Here is a 14,317-nt window from a genome sequence, read left to right as displayed (position 1 = left end):
TCAGATTCTTTAAAACATATATTTTTTTCCCTTCCAAAAAAAACAGCTGATTGATTTAAGAATTTTATCATGTTAATGTAATCATTTTGATGCAGAAAAAAATGTAATGTTAAAAAGTTAATTAATTCAGAAAAATATAATTAAAAAAATTTATTCTTCATTCGGGGAAAAACTGCAGATTTTATAAAAAAGAAAAATGACCTTGTTTATACAGAAAACCAAGTATTTTTTAAAAGAAATTTTTTTGTGAATTCAGAAACACAACAGATTTGTTTTGATATTTTCCATTTTCCATTTATTCACAAAGAATATCTGATTATTTAGATTTTATCTAAAGAAAAATAATATTGTTCATTCAGAATTTTTTTTTCCTTCGTTTGGGAAAAACTGTTAATTCAAAAGATTTTTTGTGTGAATTCAGAAAAATACTCTCAATTCACAAAAAGATATTTTAAAAGAAAAAATGATCTCATTAATTCAGAAAAATAGACTTTTTCTTTACCACAATTATTGAGTTCATTCTGAAATGCTTTGATTTTTTATTTATTTGAGGTGAATGCAGAGCATGTGTGTGGTTTATTCAGAGGAAGCAGTTTTGTATTTATTATGATTATATTATTATTTTAAGACATCAGATGCTGAACGTTCAGTGATCTGACTCGACGTGAACCGTGAACCAAACAGTTTTTATGTTTTTAAATCATCAGCTTTCACTGCGTCACAGAATCATCATCTGTAAAGTTTACCTGGTGCCTGTTCTTCATTCACCATGAACGTCTTTCCCTCTTCTGCCCGGCACACCAGCGACACCTGGCTTTTTGTCAATTTTTCCAGAATAACTTTCAATATCTGTCAGTTATTTACTGCGTGTTAAAATACTGTTTTAACACTTTAGAATGAAGAAAAACAAAAAGCAAACACCAGATGTTGCATATTAAATTTGAAATTTTGAAACACTGTAAACACATTTTTTGGTTAGGGTTTTTTGTGCAAAAACAGGACAAAAAAAATGGAAACTAAACTTAAGTGCAGGTGTTTTTCCAGCTCTGTCTTCTCTGCTGACAAAGGCACTGTGAAATTACCCACAGCACAAACTGTCACGGATTAATTTTTACAGTTTCAACAGGTTCCTTCACACTGTGCTCCACACACTCCCAATCTGTAATCTGGATTATATCCACATGAAATTTAGTCTGATGGTAGAGAGTCTGCTCCTGCACACACACACACCAAAATCCGTTCGAATCTGATGAGTTGTTTTCGAGATCTTCCACAGTTTTGCCCATTTATAAGAAACAGGGATTTCTTGAACATTTGATCCTTTTTATGATGTCTGATCAGTGGCCGGATTCTTACCAAAATAAAATGGACACATATTTGGGTGATCACTTACCCGTCACAAAATATTCACCCTGGTCAGAGCAGATCAATTACCATAAATAACCGTATAAATAATCCGGGGAAAAAACAAAAGTAAACTCTGACACAAAGAGTTGAGTAAATCCAGTGAAAGTTGACCAATATGAACATTTATTTCTGGAAAGTTACAAATCATTTCCAAAGACTTTCTAATCAGATTATAGAAGATTATGTTAATCTGATTTCACTTCTGTCTTTTTTCTTTTCTTAAATGCTCTCCTCTACTTTCCTAACGGACAGACGGAAGAGTGGTTACGTTTCTTCTTCAACAGTGACGGGAGCTCACGGGAAAATGGGAATGTGGAGATGAAGATTCTCGTTTTTTTTCCAAACCAGTGCAATTCCTAAAAGCTCATGGCGTTAAATCAAAAACTATTTCCAATTTTGGTGCAATTGCCCAGGTTTCCACGGTAACGCTGATGCAGTTCAATGAGCAGCAGCTGATTCAGTTCATAAAATTTTGTTTTTCAAAAAAAAAAGATGACGGGAACACCTTTATGAGTCCCATTTTTTTATCGTTAATTTTGTTGCCAAAGTTTGTATCAGTCAACACCCTTTCTGGACTGTGGGTCCACCGCAGTTCACTTAAACGCTCAGCAAAGTGTGGGAGGAGTCATGAGTTTGTGACAATCTGCAGTGTCACCATTAGAGGTCACTAATTCTCACACACTTCATTAGTGCAGTTTAAATCATGCCGTTCATTTCAACTGTTGTTCCGTGTGTTGAACGCTAGGGGGTGGAGTCTGTACATTTTTGGCCGTAGGAAACGAGGCACCCTTCCCCCGCACTCCCCCCACAAACCTCGTCAACACAAGACATTGCGGAGGAGTTTGGGCGCGCGTTTTCATACCAGGACGATAAAAATGCGCCACCCACTGACAACTTCGGGACTCGGAAAACCAGCCGACAAATAAATCCAAACTATTCGCCAAACATTTTAAAGCTGCAAAAAAAAAATAAAAAAATATTGTGACCCAAAGAATTTTATTTTAAAAACAAATAAATCTGGACAAAACATTGACATCGGGAAATTTCTGTCTTTGTTTAGCGGGCCCAAATAAATACTCCCATGACCCATCTGTGGGTCCCAACCCAGTGTTTGGGAACCACTGTGAAAAATCATTTGCATACTGCGAAAAACAAAACAAAGAGTCGCAATGAAAACTTTGTGGTCGTAAATAAATAAAACATACGTGAGCTACGTGAGAAGCAACACGTCATAAATAAATAACATAACAGCAGTGTGTGTGCACTAGCCCTTTTCACAGTTAGCTCATGTCTTAATAAAATATATTTAAATAAAGAAAAGAAAAAGAGTTGGAAACACAGAGAAAACGTAAAAACTTAGTTTGTGGAAGATGTGGAAACACCTGCTGGTCAATTTTCCTTCATCATACTGACCTCTGGTGGTGGTGGTTGTTATTTTTGGAACGTGACAAACATGAAATGTGTTCATAGGAAAACAAACAGGAAAAATATTTGATCTTTGAGACTTTGAAGATAAATTTGGCTGAAAATTCATCGTCGACGTTTCCACGTTTTCGTCCGCAAAGACAACACAGAGGTCATTTTTTAAGATTCTAAATCAGGCGACACAGCCGTCGACGTTCCAGTGACTTTTTCATTTCCCAACACTTTAAAAAGTGTGTTTTGATTTTTATAGGTTTTTTTTTCCCCCAAAGTGTAGTGGTATCAGGAATTGCATAAGAACATGTTCAGGTCTTTATCTCACTGTTAGACTTTTCACACATGAAGCTAAAGTTTGTAAACCACTCACTCACCCCACCAAACCCCATAGAGAAAATCAGTGATTTAAGATCACAGGGCCACAGGAGCTACTGGTCTACTGCTGCCTCGTGTGGTCACTTTGTGTCACTGAGGTAAATCGGAACAGATTTTCACTGCTGAAGTGACAAAATAAGACATTTGAACTTCGTGATGGAGGCAGCAGTGGATCAACAACTCCTGTGTGCTGTGATGTTAAAATCAATGACTTTCTCTATGGAGTGGGAGAGTGAGTGGTTTACAAACTTTAGTTTCCTGAGTGAAAAGTCTAACAGTGAGATAAAGACGTGAGCATGACAAATAAGAACATAAGACCTAAGATGAAGTAGATTTTATTAGGTTAACCAAAAGGAAACTGAATTTTGTAAACCACTCACTGTCCCACACCAAACCCCATAGAGAAAATCAGTGATTTTAACCCACCCACACACACACGATCCACTGCTGCCTCCATCACTAAGTTCAAATGTCTTATTTTCTCACATCGGCATTTAAAATCCTTCATTCAGATTGACCTCAGTGACACAAAGTGACCACATGAGGCAGCAGAGGACCAGCAGCTCCTGTGATTTTCTCTATGGGGTTTGGTGTGAGAGGGTGAGTGGTTTACAAACTTCAGTTTCCTCTTCGAAAAGTCTGTCTTACAAGTGTCTCGCCCCTTTTAGGCTCATCCCAGCAGCAGGGGGCACTCACACCGAGTATGTGTCAGAACCTCAATACAACCACACACTAAAAAACTCCCTGAACTCCCCTGTTATCTCTGTCGTCGTGATAACTTTTAAGGTTCGTAATCATACCACACTGGGAAGTGGAAGAAGATGATGAGGGGCACAGAGATACGTCATGTGACCATGAGCAAAGTATAGAGGAAAAAAGAAGCTGGAACGCACTGGAAGCGGAACCTGAATTATCTCTTTAGTGCGTGATTTTTTTTCAGGCGGCATCAGACTGAAGTTACATTAGTCTACACTCTGCTGAGTTTATATACTGTACATACATATATATACACACATATATATATATATATATATACATACATATATATGTGTATTTGGAGACGGGCTCTAAACTACACTACAGTACATAGTGTTCTATTGTTTCACTGCACCTCACACTGTGCTGTGAACCGCTCGAGTATATTATTATTTTTATGGTATCTGTTTTTGTCTGAAAGTGTCGCAGTCAGCACTGCCACTCGTCAACTGACTGCTGCGATTAAAAGATGTACAGGAAGTTACATTAATACATCAACATTAAAGTCGTCGAGAATAAAACTGTCGTGTGGAGCTAATCCTCAACATTTTTTCACTGAAGTTAGTCTAGTTTGTACCATATTTTTTGGAGTAAACTTTCATTTAAAAGGCGTGTATATACACATATATATGTATATACATTGTACATACATTATATGCAGTGGAAAGGTCTTCCATGCAGAAAAAATAATTCAAATTTTCAATAAAATAAAATGTATTGAAAAAAATGAATAAAAATGTGTCGTTAAAGGGATATTTGGGGGGTTTTGAAGTGTGGTTGTATGACTTGTACACAGAGAGAATCTGGTCTTTGTACACATTAAAGCTGCTAAAAAAATTTAAATGTTTTAAAATGATAACATTTGTTTTTAATGTCTTCAGGCGTCAGTTTAGTGTCATCATACTGGCACAAAGTCACTTGCGTCTCACGTGTCAACACTCAAGAGTTGTACACACAAAGTTTGTGTCACTTTATAAACCTCTCAATCTCCAAAACGAAACCCCATAGAGAAAATCAGTGATTTTAACATCATAGCACACAGGAGCTGTTGATCCACTGCTGCCTCCATCACTCAGTTCAAATATGTTATTTCGTAAAATTCTGTTTGAATTTTTTTGTTCAGATTTACTTCAGTGACACAAAGTGACCACACTAGGCAGCAGTAGACCAGCAGCTCCTGTGTCCCCGCCAGCTAAAATAACTGATTTTCTCTCTGGGGTTTGGTGTGGGAGAATGAGTGGTTTTTCCTGTGTAACAGTGAGATAAGACATGAACATGTTCTGTAGACATCTTAGACCCAGGCTAATGTAGATTATAACAGTCTGAACATAAACACCTCAAACTTTAAAATAACAGCTTTGATTAGATTTCGACTCGTCAAAATCTGCGAGTACATTCTGACGAGTTTGGTTCACTGACAAATAAGTAACAGTACTGTGTTGTGTTGATGTTTTTATGATCGTGTTCAATGAAGTGACATTTATCCTATTTTCATCCCTGTATTAAATCAGAGTTTCAGGGTTGCACACGCTCATAAATCTGATTCACCGGTTTATTATTGTCTCCAAGAATGGCGGAGTTGTTTGGCCCATAAAGTCTAAATAAACCTGGAATGATTTTTTGTTCTGTGGAGCAAAGAAAACCATAAATATTCACATTGAAGCTGGAAAATCAGAAAACGTCTTCATCGATTATGAGTTAAATAATGTGTGTGAGAATGTAATCTCTTCACGTTTGAACACACGTATTGTACAGATTAAAAGGAGGCGGATCAGAAAACTGAAGTCACTTTCGCAGCTGCTGTGAACATCAGATGTAAAGAGCGAGACATACGAGCGCAGGATTTCCTCAATGAATGAATGAATCTGACGCTTCCAGTGCGTTTCTGCAGTGACTCTGGAGCTTAGATACAGCAGGTGAGCAGTAGAACAGGAAACTAACCACAGTCCCAACGTAAACCTTTATTCTACCCACCCGCTTTTTTTTATGTTATTTTCTGAGAAAACGCTAATTGTGAAAACGCCGACGCGCTTCCTCCGCTAACACGAGCAGACACTGTTCGTAAGTGCCCGTCTCTGCCTTCTTTTTTTCTTTTCAAAGTCTGTGACCTGTAAAACCCCTGCCTCCCAGCAGGTGGCGTAAGTGTCTCATGTTCTTATAAAAAGGGAAGCGTGATGTGAGCGGACCTCAGCTGCAGCGTCTCACGTGCTCCAGCACGTACTCTGGGAAGTGCAGGCTGCACACCTGCAGGCCGTCCAGTTTGCAAGGCATTCTGGGATACTCGTCCTCCTTCCACTTGTTTTCGTCGGGGTCGAAGGTGAGGATGGAGTCACTGTAGTGGCCGTTGTAACAAAGGCCGCCCAGCACCATGATCTGACGGTCCAACACTGCCACGCCGTGGCCGCTGCGGCCGATGGGCATGGAGGCGAGGATGGTCCACTCGTCCGTGTCGGGGTCGTAGACCTCGGTGGACGGGCAGCCCTGCGACTCGAAGGACGCGCGCAGGATCACGCACACTCCCCCGAACACGTACAGCTTCCCGTTGTGGGAGATCATCTTGTGGAAGCAGCGCGCGTAGTTCATTTTGGATTTGTTCTCCCAGCAGCTGGCGTGAGTGCCGGGTAGCAGTGGGCCGCGGCCAGCGCGGGTCCTGTGAGCGTCCGAGCCACCCGCGCTCCCCCCTCCTCCACCCCCACCTCCTGCCTCCCGCCCGGGATCAAACACACACACCTGTTTGGACGTGGAGGAGGACGTGATGCCGCCAGTGATGTACAGTTTACCGTTGAGCACCGTCCCCTCGTGTCCGTACTTGTTGACGGGGTACGGGTCCACAAACTCCCAGCGGTCCTCTGTGATGTCGTAGCGCTCCGTGGAGCAGAAGGTCTCATCCCGTGTGCGTCCCGCCACGGCGTAAATAAACTTACCAATGACGCCGACGGCAAACTCAGACCTGCAGACGACAAGTGACACGAACGTGTGTCAAAAGAAATCAAACATTCGTGACGTCACTGACCAACTTCAGCCACTCAACAAAAGACTGACTTCATAAAACCTATGTCAGTTTGATGCTACGATGTCACGTCTCTAGCTCACTGTTAGAACAGGAAACTGAAGTTTGTAAACCACTCACTCTCCCACACCAAACCCCATAGAGAAAATCAGTGATTTTAGCTGACGGGGACACAGGTGCTGCTGGTCTACTGCTGCCTCTTGTGGTCACTTTGTGTCACTGAGGTAAATCTGAATGAAGGATTTCAAACTCTCAAACTCAATCTCAAACTCTCGAATTGACAAAATAAGACATTTGAACTTAGTGACGGAGGCAGCAGTGGATAAACAACTTCTGTGTGTGTGTGATGTTAAATCACTGATTTTCTCTATGTGTTTTGGTGTGGGAGAGTGAGTGGTTTATGAACTTCAGTTTCCTGTTGGAAAAGTCTGTCTCACAGTGAGATAAAGACGTAAAGTGGAAGTGGAGTTCTTCTTCATCGTCGACTTGAGCCTGATGGATTTATACTCCATCATGGGCCACTTTAAAATGTGAGGAGAGAAAAGTGTTTGTCGTCAATTTTCCTCTCTTCTCGCACACGTGTGGGTTTCTTGTACTAAGATGGTTTCTCAGTCAAAGTAAACAAATACTTTGCTACTCTACTGAAGTACAACACTCACATATCTGTTCTTTACTTTGATATTTATATTTCTAGCGTCTTGTACTTTTACTCCGCCACATTTCTTCTGTCTTTGTGACTCGTTACTGCCAAATAAAGTCAGAAGAAGAAGAGTTGGTATTATGGTCTGTATCGATATAGAGCTTTTCTAGTCTTGATGAGCTGCTTTACACGACAGCTTTCACCCGTTCACACGCTGCAACATGGGCTTAAGTGTCTTTGCTCAAGAACACACACAGACAGAAATTAAACCCACACCCTTCCTTTTGTAAGACAACTGGCTCAACCTCTGAGCCACAGTAAATTTGTTTCTGACCTGGGCACCAACATGTCGGCCATGCGCAGCCATGAGTTCTGCCGCGGGTCGTAGCGGTAGACTTTGGAGGACGCATGAAACTCGCCGTCAGGCCCCAGCTCTTCTCCGCCCAACAGGAAGGCAAAGTTGTTGACGATGGCCAGACAGTCGGGCCGCAGCGGCACCTGAGGCCCCTCCAGCTCCCACCATACCTGAGGGACGGTGACACTGGGAACTGAGCCACAGCTGACGTGTGGATGGATGGAAGACAGACAAGCACAGACAGACAGATGCGCACAGACACACACAGACACACACAGACACACACAGACACACACCTTTGGTCGCTGCAGCAGCAGGATCTTGCTGTTGACCATACTGTGGCCGATCATTCCTCTGAAGACGGCGGTCTGCGGGCGCACGGAGCGGATGCGGTTGGAGTGAGTCTCCACCAGAGGTTGCTGGTTTACGTCGTGGAAGTAGCTGAGCGCCTGGTCCACCTCCTGCCTCAGCTGTCGAGAGTAACGGTAAAACTCCGACGTCTTCACCTGAGGACGAGAGGAGACGGGATGACAGACTGCAGCTCGCAGAGACAGAGGGAGGGACGACCCGGCACTCACTGACCTTCTCAAAGATGTTGGCGGGCGTCATGAGACAGAAGCGGATGGACTGCACGATGGTGTCCGTGTGCCTCCAGCGCCGCCGGTCGTGACGCAGCCATGACTGAACAGACTCATACAACTCGATCTCCGGGAAACGACTCAGGGCGTCGCTGTTCAGGTACGCCTGAGTCAGAGAGAGAGGGAGGGAGAGACTGTGAATGGTGTTAACAGCATTACGTCGTCCTGATCTCGACCTTTGAAAGCAGAGGTGGAACCGAGGATTTAACCACGCCCCCCAGTGTGACGTCCTGCAGACGACTGAACATTAGCTCTTCCCTAATAACCATGGCGACTGCTTATTTGGGCGAATCACGTCAACCGAACTCGAAGTGCTTCACTGAAATTTCCGGTGAGGAAACATTTTGCGTTGGCTGAAGAAAACCACGGCACGTGAACGCTGTTCTCTCATCGTAAAGATAAAGACTTAACCATGGCAACAACTCCGCTAACACAGATAAAATTCAACTCACACCAGAGCTACAGACGTGTTTGTAGCATTTCTTACCCAAACAACATCGTCGTCAGCACTGGGTGCACTAACTTACGTCAAACACGTCAAACGACGATGAGAAGTGTATTTATAGCTTGTTGTGCCGAGTTGTGCATTTGCGGACCTGCAGTCTCTCAAGGCTGAGGTAGGACAGGAAGTCGGGGCGGCTCATGAGCGGGACAAAGTTGTCGAGTAGGAAGTTGTCGAGCTGCTCCTGGACGCCCTCCACGCCCACACTGAAGTCCTCCAGAAGGCGCATGACCTCGGCACAGTTCTCCAGGCAGATCTTTGCCAGCAGGAAGGAGCAGCAGAACTCCACCACCTCCGTCAGCTGCACATACATGGCCGCCTGCCAGGACATGGAGAGAGAGCAGAGCAGGATGCTCAGTCTGTGAGCTGCGATGGTCAAGACGCACAATTGCAGTCAGTGTCAGCATCCTGCGTGCCTACCTGCAGGATTTCTTGGACCGTGGGCATGCTGAGCTCCAGAGAACCGTAGTACATGAAGCGGAGGATGTGGCCGAACCCAGCGGCCGTCAGCCCCTTCATGTGGATCTTGTCCTGGTCCCTCTCCCTCATGTCTGCGGTGAACATGACCCGGAAGTAGTCGCTCTGGGTCGCCAGGAGCGCCTTGTGGGCCTGCAGGTGGACACACAGGTCACACGGACGCGTTAAGATAAAAGAGAGGTTTCTCACAACTTTGTAACGTAGAATAAGAACAAGGAGGACAAGACGAAGAAGACGGACAAGGACAAGACAAGTAAGGACAAGAATGATAAAAACAAGGGGGACAAAAGAAGTAGAAGAACGAGACGGTAAATATAAACAAGGACAATAAGACAAAGAAAGAATGAGGAGGAGAAGATGAACAAAGACAAGAACAATAACAGGAGAAGAACAAGACCAAGAAGACCGAGACAAAGGACAAGAAGAACAAGGAGGACAAGAAGAACATGAACAATATGAACAACAATGGAATGGAACAATAAAAACAGACACAGTGAAGACAGTGTCAGTGTGGACGGCCACTGCATTTGCTATAAAACCACTTTTCATAGCTGGCTAAAGCATGGCTAAAGCAGCTCTACAGCACCTCCCTGTGGGCAGGTTCACTAAATTTTTTTAGAGCTCAATAAACAGTATATGAACATGATCACAAAGACCTGGTGCACAGAAGCTACCCGTCTGTGTGAGTGTCTGTGTACCTGGAAGTGGTGCTCCTCTATCAACAGCGTGACGTCCAGCAGCAGACGCTCCTCGTACAGCGCCCGGAAGCCCGACGACACGCTCCCATCATGCACCTGGGATAGGTACACCTCCACATCCGCCCCCGACATAACACACCTGAAGGCATGGAGGAGGAGGAGTTTTCAGTGATTTTAATATCACAGCACACATGAGTTGTTGATCCACTGTAGCCTCCATCACTGAGTTCTAATGTCTTATTTTGTGACTTTGACATTTAAAATCCATTGTTCAGATTTACCTCAGTGACACAAAGTGACCACACAAGGCAGCAGTAGACCAGCAGCTCCAGTGTCCCCACAAGCTAAAATCACTGATTTTCTCTATCGGGTTTGGTGTGGGAGAGCAAAACTTTCTCAGTCAGAATCAACATAGACAACATGGTGAACATATTCTATAGACATCATAGATGGATCAGATTTTACTTGTGTCCAAGCTGGCTCTTGACAAAAGGTCAGAACCTCAAACAGCCACACTTGAGAAAAATCCTCAAAAAAAAAACCTTGAACACACTCAAACACTCACAATGATTTGTATTTACACAGAAAAAGAAACGGAACACAAGCAAATGATGTGACCTGAACACCAGCCATCAATGATCACAATAACACAAACACACACTCACGCAGCACACTCACCTCTGATTGGCCACGGGCATGTCAGAGGGGGTTGTCCGAGCCAATCAGAGGACAGTGCCCCTTGTGTCCAGCAGAAGCTAACAAAGTCCCTTTTCTGAGCGTCAATCACCTGGACGACAGAGTCAATACACAAGCGCCACATTAAAGCGCAAAATATTCACACACGCACACACAAACATTGTTTGTGTCCACAATGTTACAATTTGTCACAATTCTGTTTAAAAATAGATCCAAATGCAACAATTAATGACAGCAGGTAATTTCTTTATGTCTCTTTGGGCGACATTTTGAGTCATTTATGATCAAAAATCTAACAAAACATAACAAATGTAAGAATTTGGACTTGTATTTGATTAAGTGAAGAATTGTTGCAAATCTACTCAACGACTCTTTTCCCCATCAATTCATTTGTAGATTATTTTTCTTGACTCAGAGTACTTTTGAGTTTTCAAGTTCAATGATTATTTATCACCAATATTCCACACACACACAGACTCACAATCAGCTTTATTTATAAAGAAAATGATCAAATCAATTAGATCAGCAGTTCCCAAACACAAGTTTTCACACCCTTTTAGTTAATTTTTTTTTTGCATTTTAAACAACGTGCTAAACAAGATGATGTTTTAATTCATTTACCAAACAGAAACGAAGGACAGAAGGAAGTTAAACATCTAAACTTTTCTCATCAAATTCAGAGACATCGGGGACGGAATATTAAAACGGTTATCCCTCTTATGAGCGTCATGATATTCAGGCCGTCTGGATTTACTCTGATTTTATGGCTGTAGAATTGTCAAAAAAACGTTCAATGAGTGAGGTCTTCTGCACCCTTAACATTTAACCCCTTGTTTTAACAATTTATCTAAACCAGTGAATGGATGAGGGAGTGAGAAGGAAGAGGAGGCAACGCTGAAAAAGTTCTAATCCGATCTGAAATGAGTGGGGTTCGTACCTTTTGGAGCCCGGGCCAACAATCACAGGCTTTGACGGCTGAGTGCTAAGAGGCCGCTCGCATTTCCTGTGTTTATGTTTCCCTGGTTCTGAGGAGAGAAGACAGTAGTTTCATTAGATGACAACTTAGAGCAGTTTAACGCCAATTAAAATCAATTATTATTATTCAACTTTGCCCAAATTCATGACTGATGGACCATGACATTGAGTCTTCTCCTCCACTTTGCACTTATGTTATGTTTCTCGTGTTGTTTTCTGCCTCTCTTGTAACTTGTGACCAATGTCATGTATATCAACAGCCACATAAGGCAAAAACATTGATAAAACACAGTGATATTTGTGCTTTATCGTTTCCTTCATAACAGCCTACAACATCACACGCGCCTCTAATTGTGTCAGCAATGGGACAAATTAATCTTGAGGTGAAAAAAAACAATTTCAGATTTCTAATTCAATAGAACTCAACGTGAAACAACTCTTTTAGTCATTCCTCCAGTAGTTTTGATTTGAGCTTCGTTTCTGGAGATTGTGAGAAAAGAAGAGAAACAGATCGACAACATGTGCGTCCAGAGGCTAACGCCTGCAGCTCAATTCATTTACGGAATCACTATTACTCACTGAAGGCCAATAGTTTGAGCTAAGTGCCTTGTAAATCCGAGATTTATTGTCTGTGTGCATTTCTGTGCCATTACGTTGCAGTGGTTAGTCGTAAAGCCTGGGCAGATGATGCTAAAAACGGCAATGGCATAAAGAGCATCGCTTAGCGACATCAACTCGAGTAAATAAACTGATCAGTAGTCAAACACGTGTTAATCCACTGTAGTGTAAATCACAACAACAACAATTGTGACATGAGAGAAAATGTGAATCATGTAATGACTCATTCAGTCATGTATGTGTTGATTTTGAATCAGTAAACTTGATTTCACACATTTTCTGTAAAAACATATACATAAACAGAAATATGTGATCCATTTATGGGTCCTGACCCAGGGTTTGGGAACCACTGGTTTATACTGTACACACTATACCCATGTTGTGTGTGTATGTAGCGCGACTGAAAGTTGTGTCTCCAGTTTCTGTGTGTTTTCAAAATCATTAACAACTGAAGGTTTAGCAGCATGTTTCCAGTTCCATGAATAATTGCTGTTTCATAGCAGTTTCAAAATGACTTACTGTCATAACAAATCAGTTACCATCAAAAGTATCTATCAGTAAAAGGTAATGCTGATTTTCTGTTTACCTGTATTTCTTTGTATTCTTGGGGTTTATTATGCATTTAAGATAAAAAACACTATGCATGTCCCAAAATGTAGGAGGAGTAAAGTATTATCTTATCTAGCGGCTAACATGCTAAGATTTATGTCCCAAAACAAAGGCTAATGCTACACATGACAACCTTCACTGAGCCGAGGATTAGCCGTTAGCGAACGTTTGTCGCGTTCGGGGCAAATATGCGAGTGAAAGCGTGTGTTTTGCGGTAAAGCTGCTGAACCGCTCGCGTCAACTGACATCACGAATCCCGGCTGTGGTTCACGGGAGCAGCGAGGGACCCGACACTGCTACACCCGAGGAGCAGCGTTAGCCTAGCAGCCGCGTACAGCCATCTCACCTCGGCGGTGCGAATCCCCACAACCCCTCTTCGACCAGGCAGCTCTGGCGCCTTCGGACATGAAGTTTCGGGTTCGATACCGGAATCAGGAAAGCGTGCAGCAGCGGTGCACTGCCACACCACTGTCGTCCACCTGCCAGACGGAGAGACCGCCCCGCATTCGGGCTACGAATCACACCGCTAACCAGCCACAGCAGCAGTGGCAGTAGCATACAGGCTCCGCGGACGCCATTTTCTCCGCTGGCGTCACTTCCCCTCTGAGCGGAACTGAAGGGCGTTGTGCAGTGTGGAGAAAAGATCGTCTCTTCAACAAATGCCTTACTCTGTTCCGTTTACTACTCCGCGAACAGCTCTTTTGGGGGTGAAGGGACAATAAATCAAAGAAATCTAATCACATTATTCGTAATTAAGTAATATGTGTATATATTTGTGTGCAATATTTGTGTATAATATATTTTGTGTTTGATAGTATTATTTTTAGTCTGATGTGGTCTGGTGTCTGTAACTGCTGTAACGTAACAATTTCACAGTCTGGGATCAATATCGTACATCCACCTAGAGCGGAAACAATTGCTCTATTAATCCATTACTAAATTAATCATCAACTATTTTGATAATTGATTAATCAGTTTAAAGCTTTTTTCATGATTACAACAAGATTTCTGATTGTTTCAGCTTCTTAAATGTAAATATTGTCTGGTTTCTTTGCGCCATATGACAAAGAAATCCTTAAAAACTTAATCATTTTGGTTTGTGGACAAAAACAAGACATTTAAGAACATCACCATTTCCAGGT

The 14,317-nt window shown here is 42.5% G+C and overlaps 1 protein-coding gene across 3 annotated transcripts; it reads right to left on the bottom strand.

Annotated features, from left to right (window-relative positions):
• Window positions 1-5,495: 5,495 nt before the first annotated feature.
• On the bottom strand, window positions 5,496-13,777 carry klhl15 (kelch-like family member 15). 3 transcript variants are annotated; one of them, XM_044020568.1, is made up of 10 exons: window positions 13,522-13,593; window positions 11,911-11,998; window positions 10,956-11,064; window positions 10,278-10,416; window positions 9,523-9,711; window positions 9,197-9,421; window positions 8,545-8,706; window positions 8,259-8,468; window positions 7,942-8,132; window positions 5,496-6,907 (listed from the first exon to the last, which is right to left on the bottom strand). In XM_044020568.1, the coding sequence occupies exons 3-10, from the start codon at window positions 10,973-10,975 to the stop codon at window positions 6,145-6,147; spliced, it is 1,899 nt and encodes a 632-aa protein (XP_043876503.1). In that variant the 5' UTR covers window positions 10,976-11,064; window positions 11,911-11,998; window positions 13,522-13,593; the 3' UTR covers window positions 5,496-6,144. The 3 variants fall into 3 exon arrangements, with proteins under 3 accessions (XP_043876503.1, XP_043876417.1, XP_043876588.1); XM_044020482.1 differs by lacking the exon at window positions 10,956-11,064 and having other exon boundaries at window positions 13,522-13,777; XM_044020653.1 differs by lacking the exons at window positions 10,956-11,064; window positions 11,911-11,998; window positions 13,522-13,593 and adding an exon at window positions 10,559-10,574.
• Window positions 13,778-14,317: the final 540 nt, after the last annotated feature.

Source organism: Solea senegalensis, linkage group LG1 (genome assembly GCF_019176455.1).
Source record: "Solea senegalensis isolate Sse05_10M linkage group LG1, IFAPA_SoseM_1, whole genome shotgun sequence".
In the NCBI taxonomy this organism is placed as follows: Eukaryota; Metazoa; Chordata; class Actinopteri; order Pleuronectiformes; family Soleidae; genus Solea; species Solea senegalensis.
Note: the sequence above shows the minus strand (reverse complement) of the source record. Positions and strands in the feature narration are given on the sequence as shown.

Bases quoted from the DNA above. Each gene is read 5' to 3' on its own strand.
- klhl15 (XM_044020482.1), bottom strand. From the start codon at position 13,582: ATGTCCGAAGGCGCCAGAGCTGCCTGGTCGAAGAGGGGTTGTGGGGAT. The intron at 10,417-11,910 runs GTACGAACCCCA...CCATGCCTTCAG, and splicing joins GTTGGCCCGGGCTCCAAAAG to GTGTGTTATGTCGGGGGCGG. The intron at 9,712-10,277 runs GTACACAGACAC...GTCCACCTGCAG, and splicing joins TAGAGGAGCACCACTTCCAG to GCCCACAAGGCGCTCCTGGC.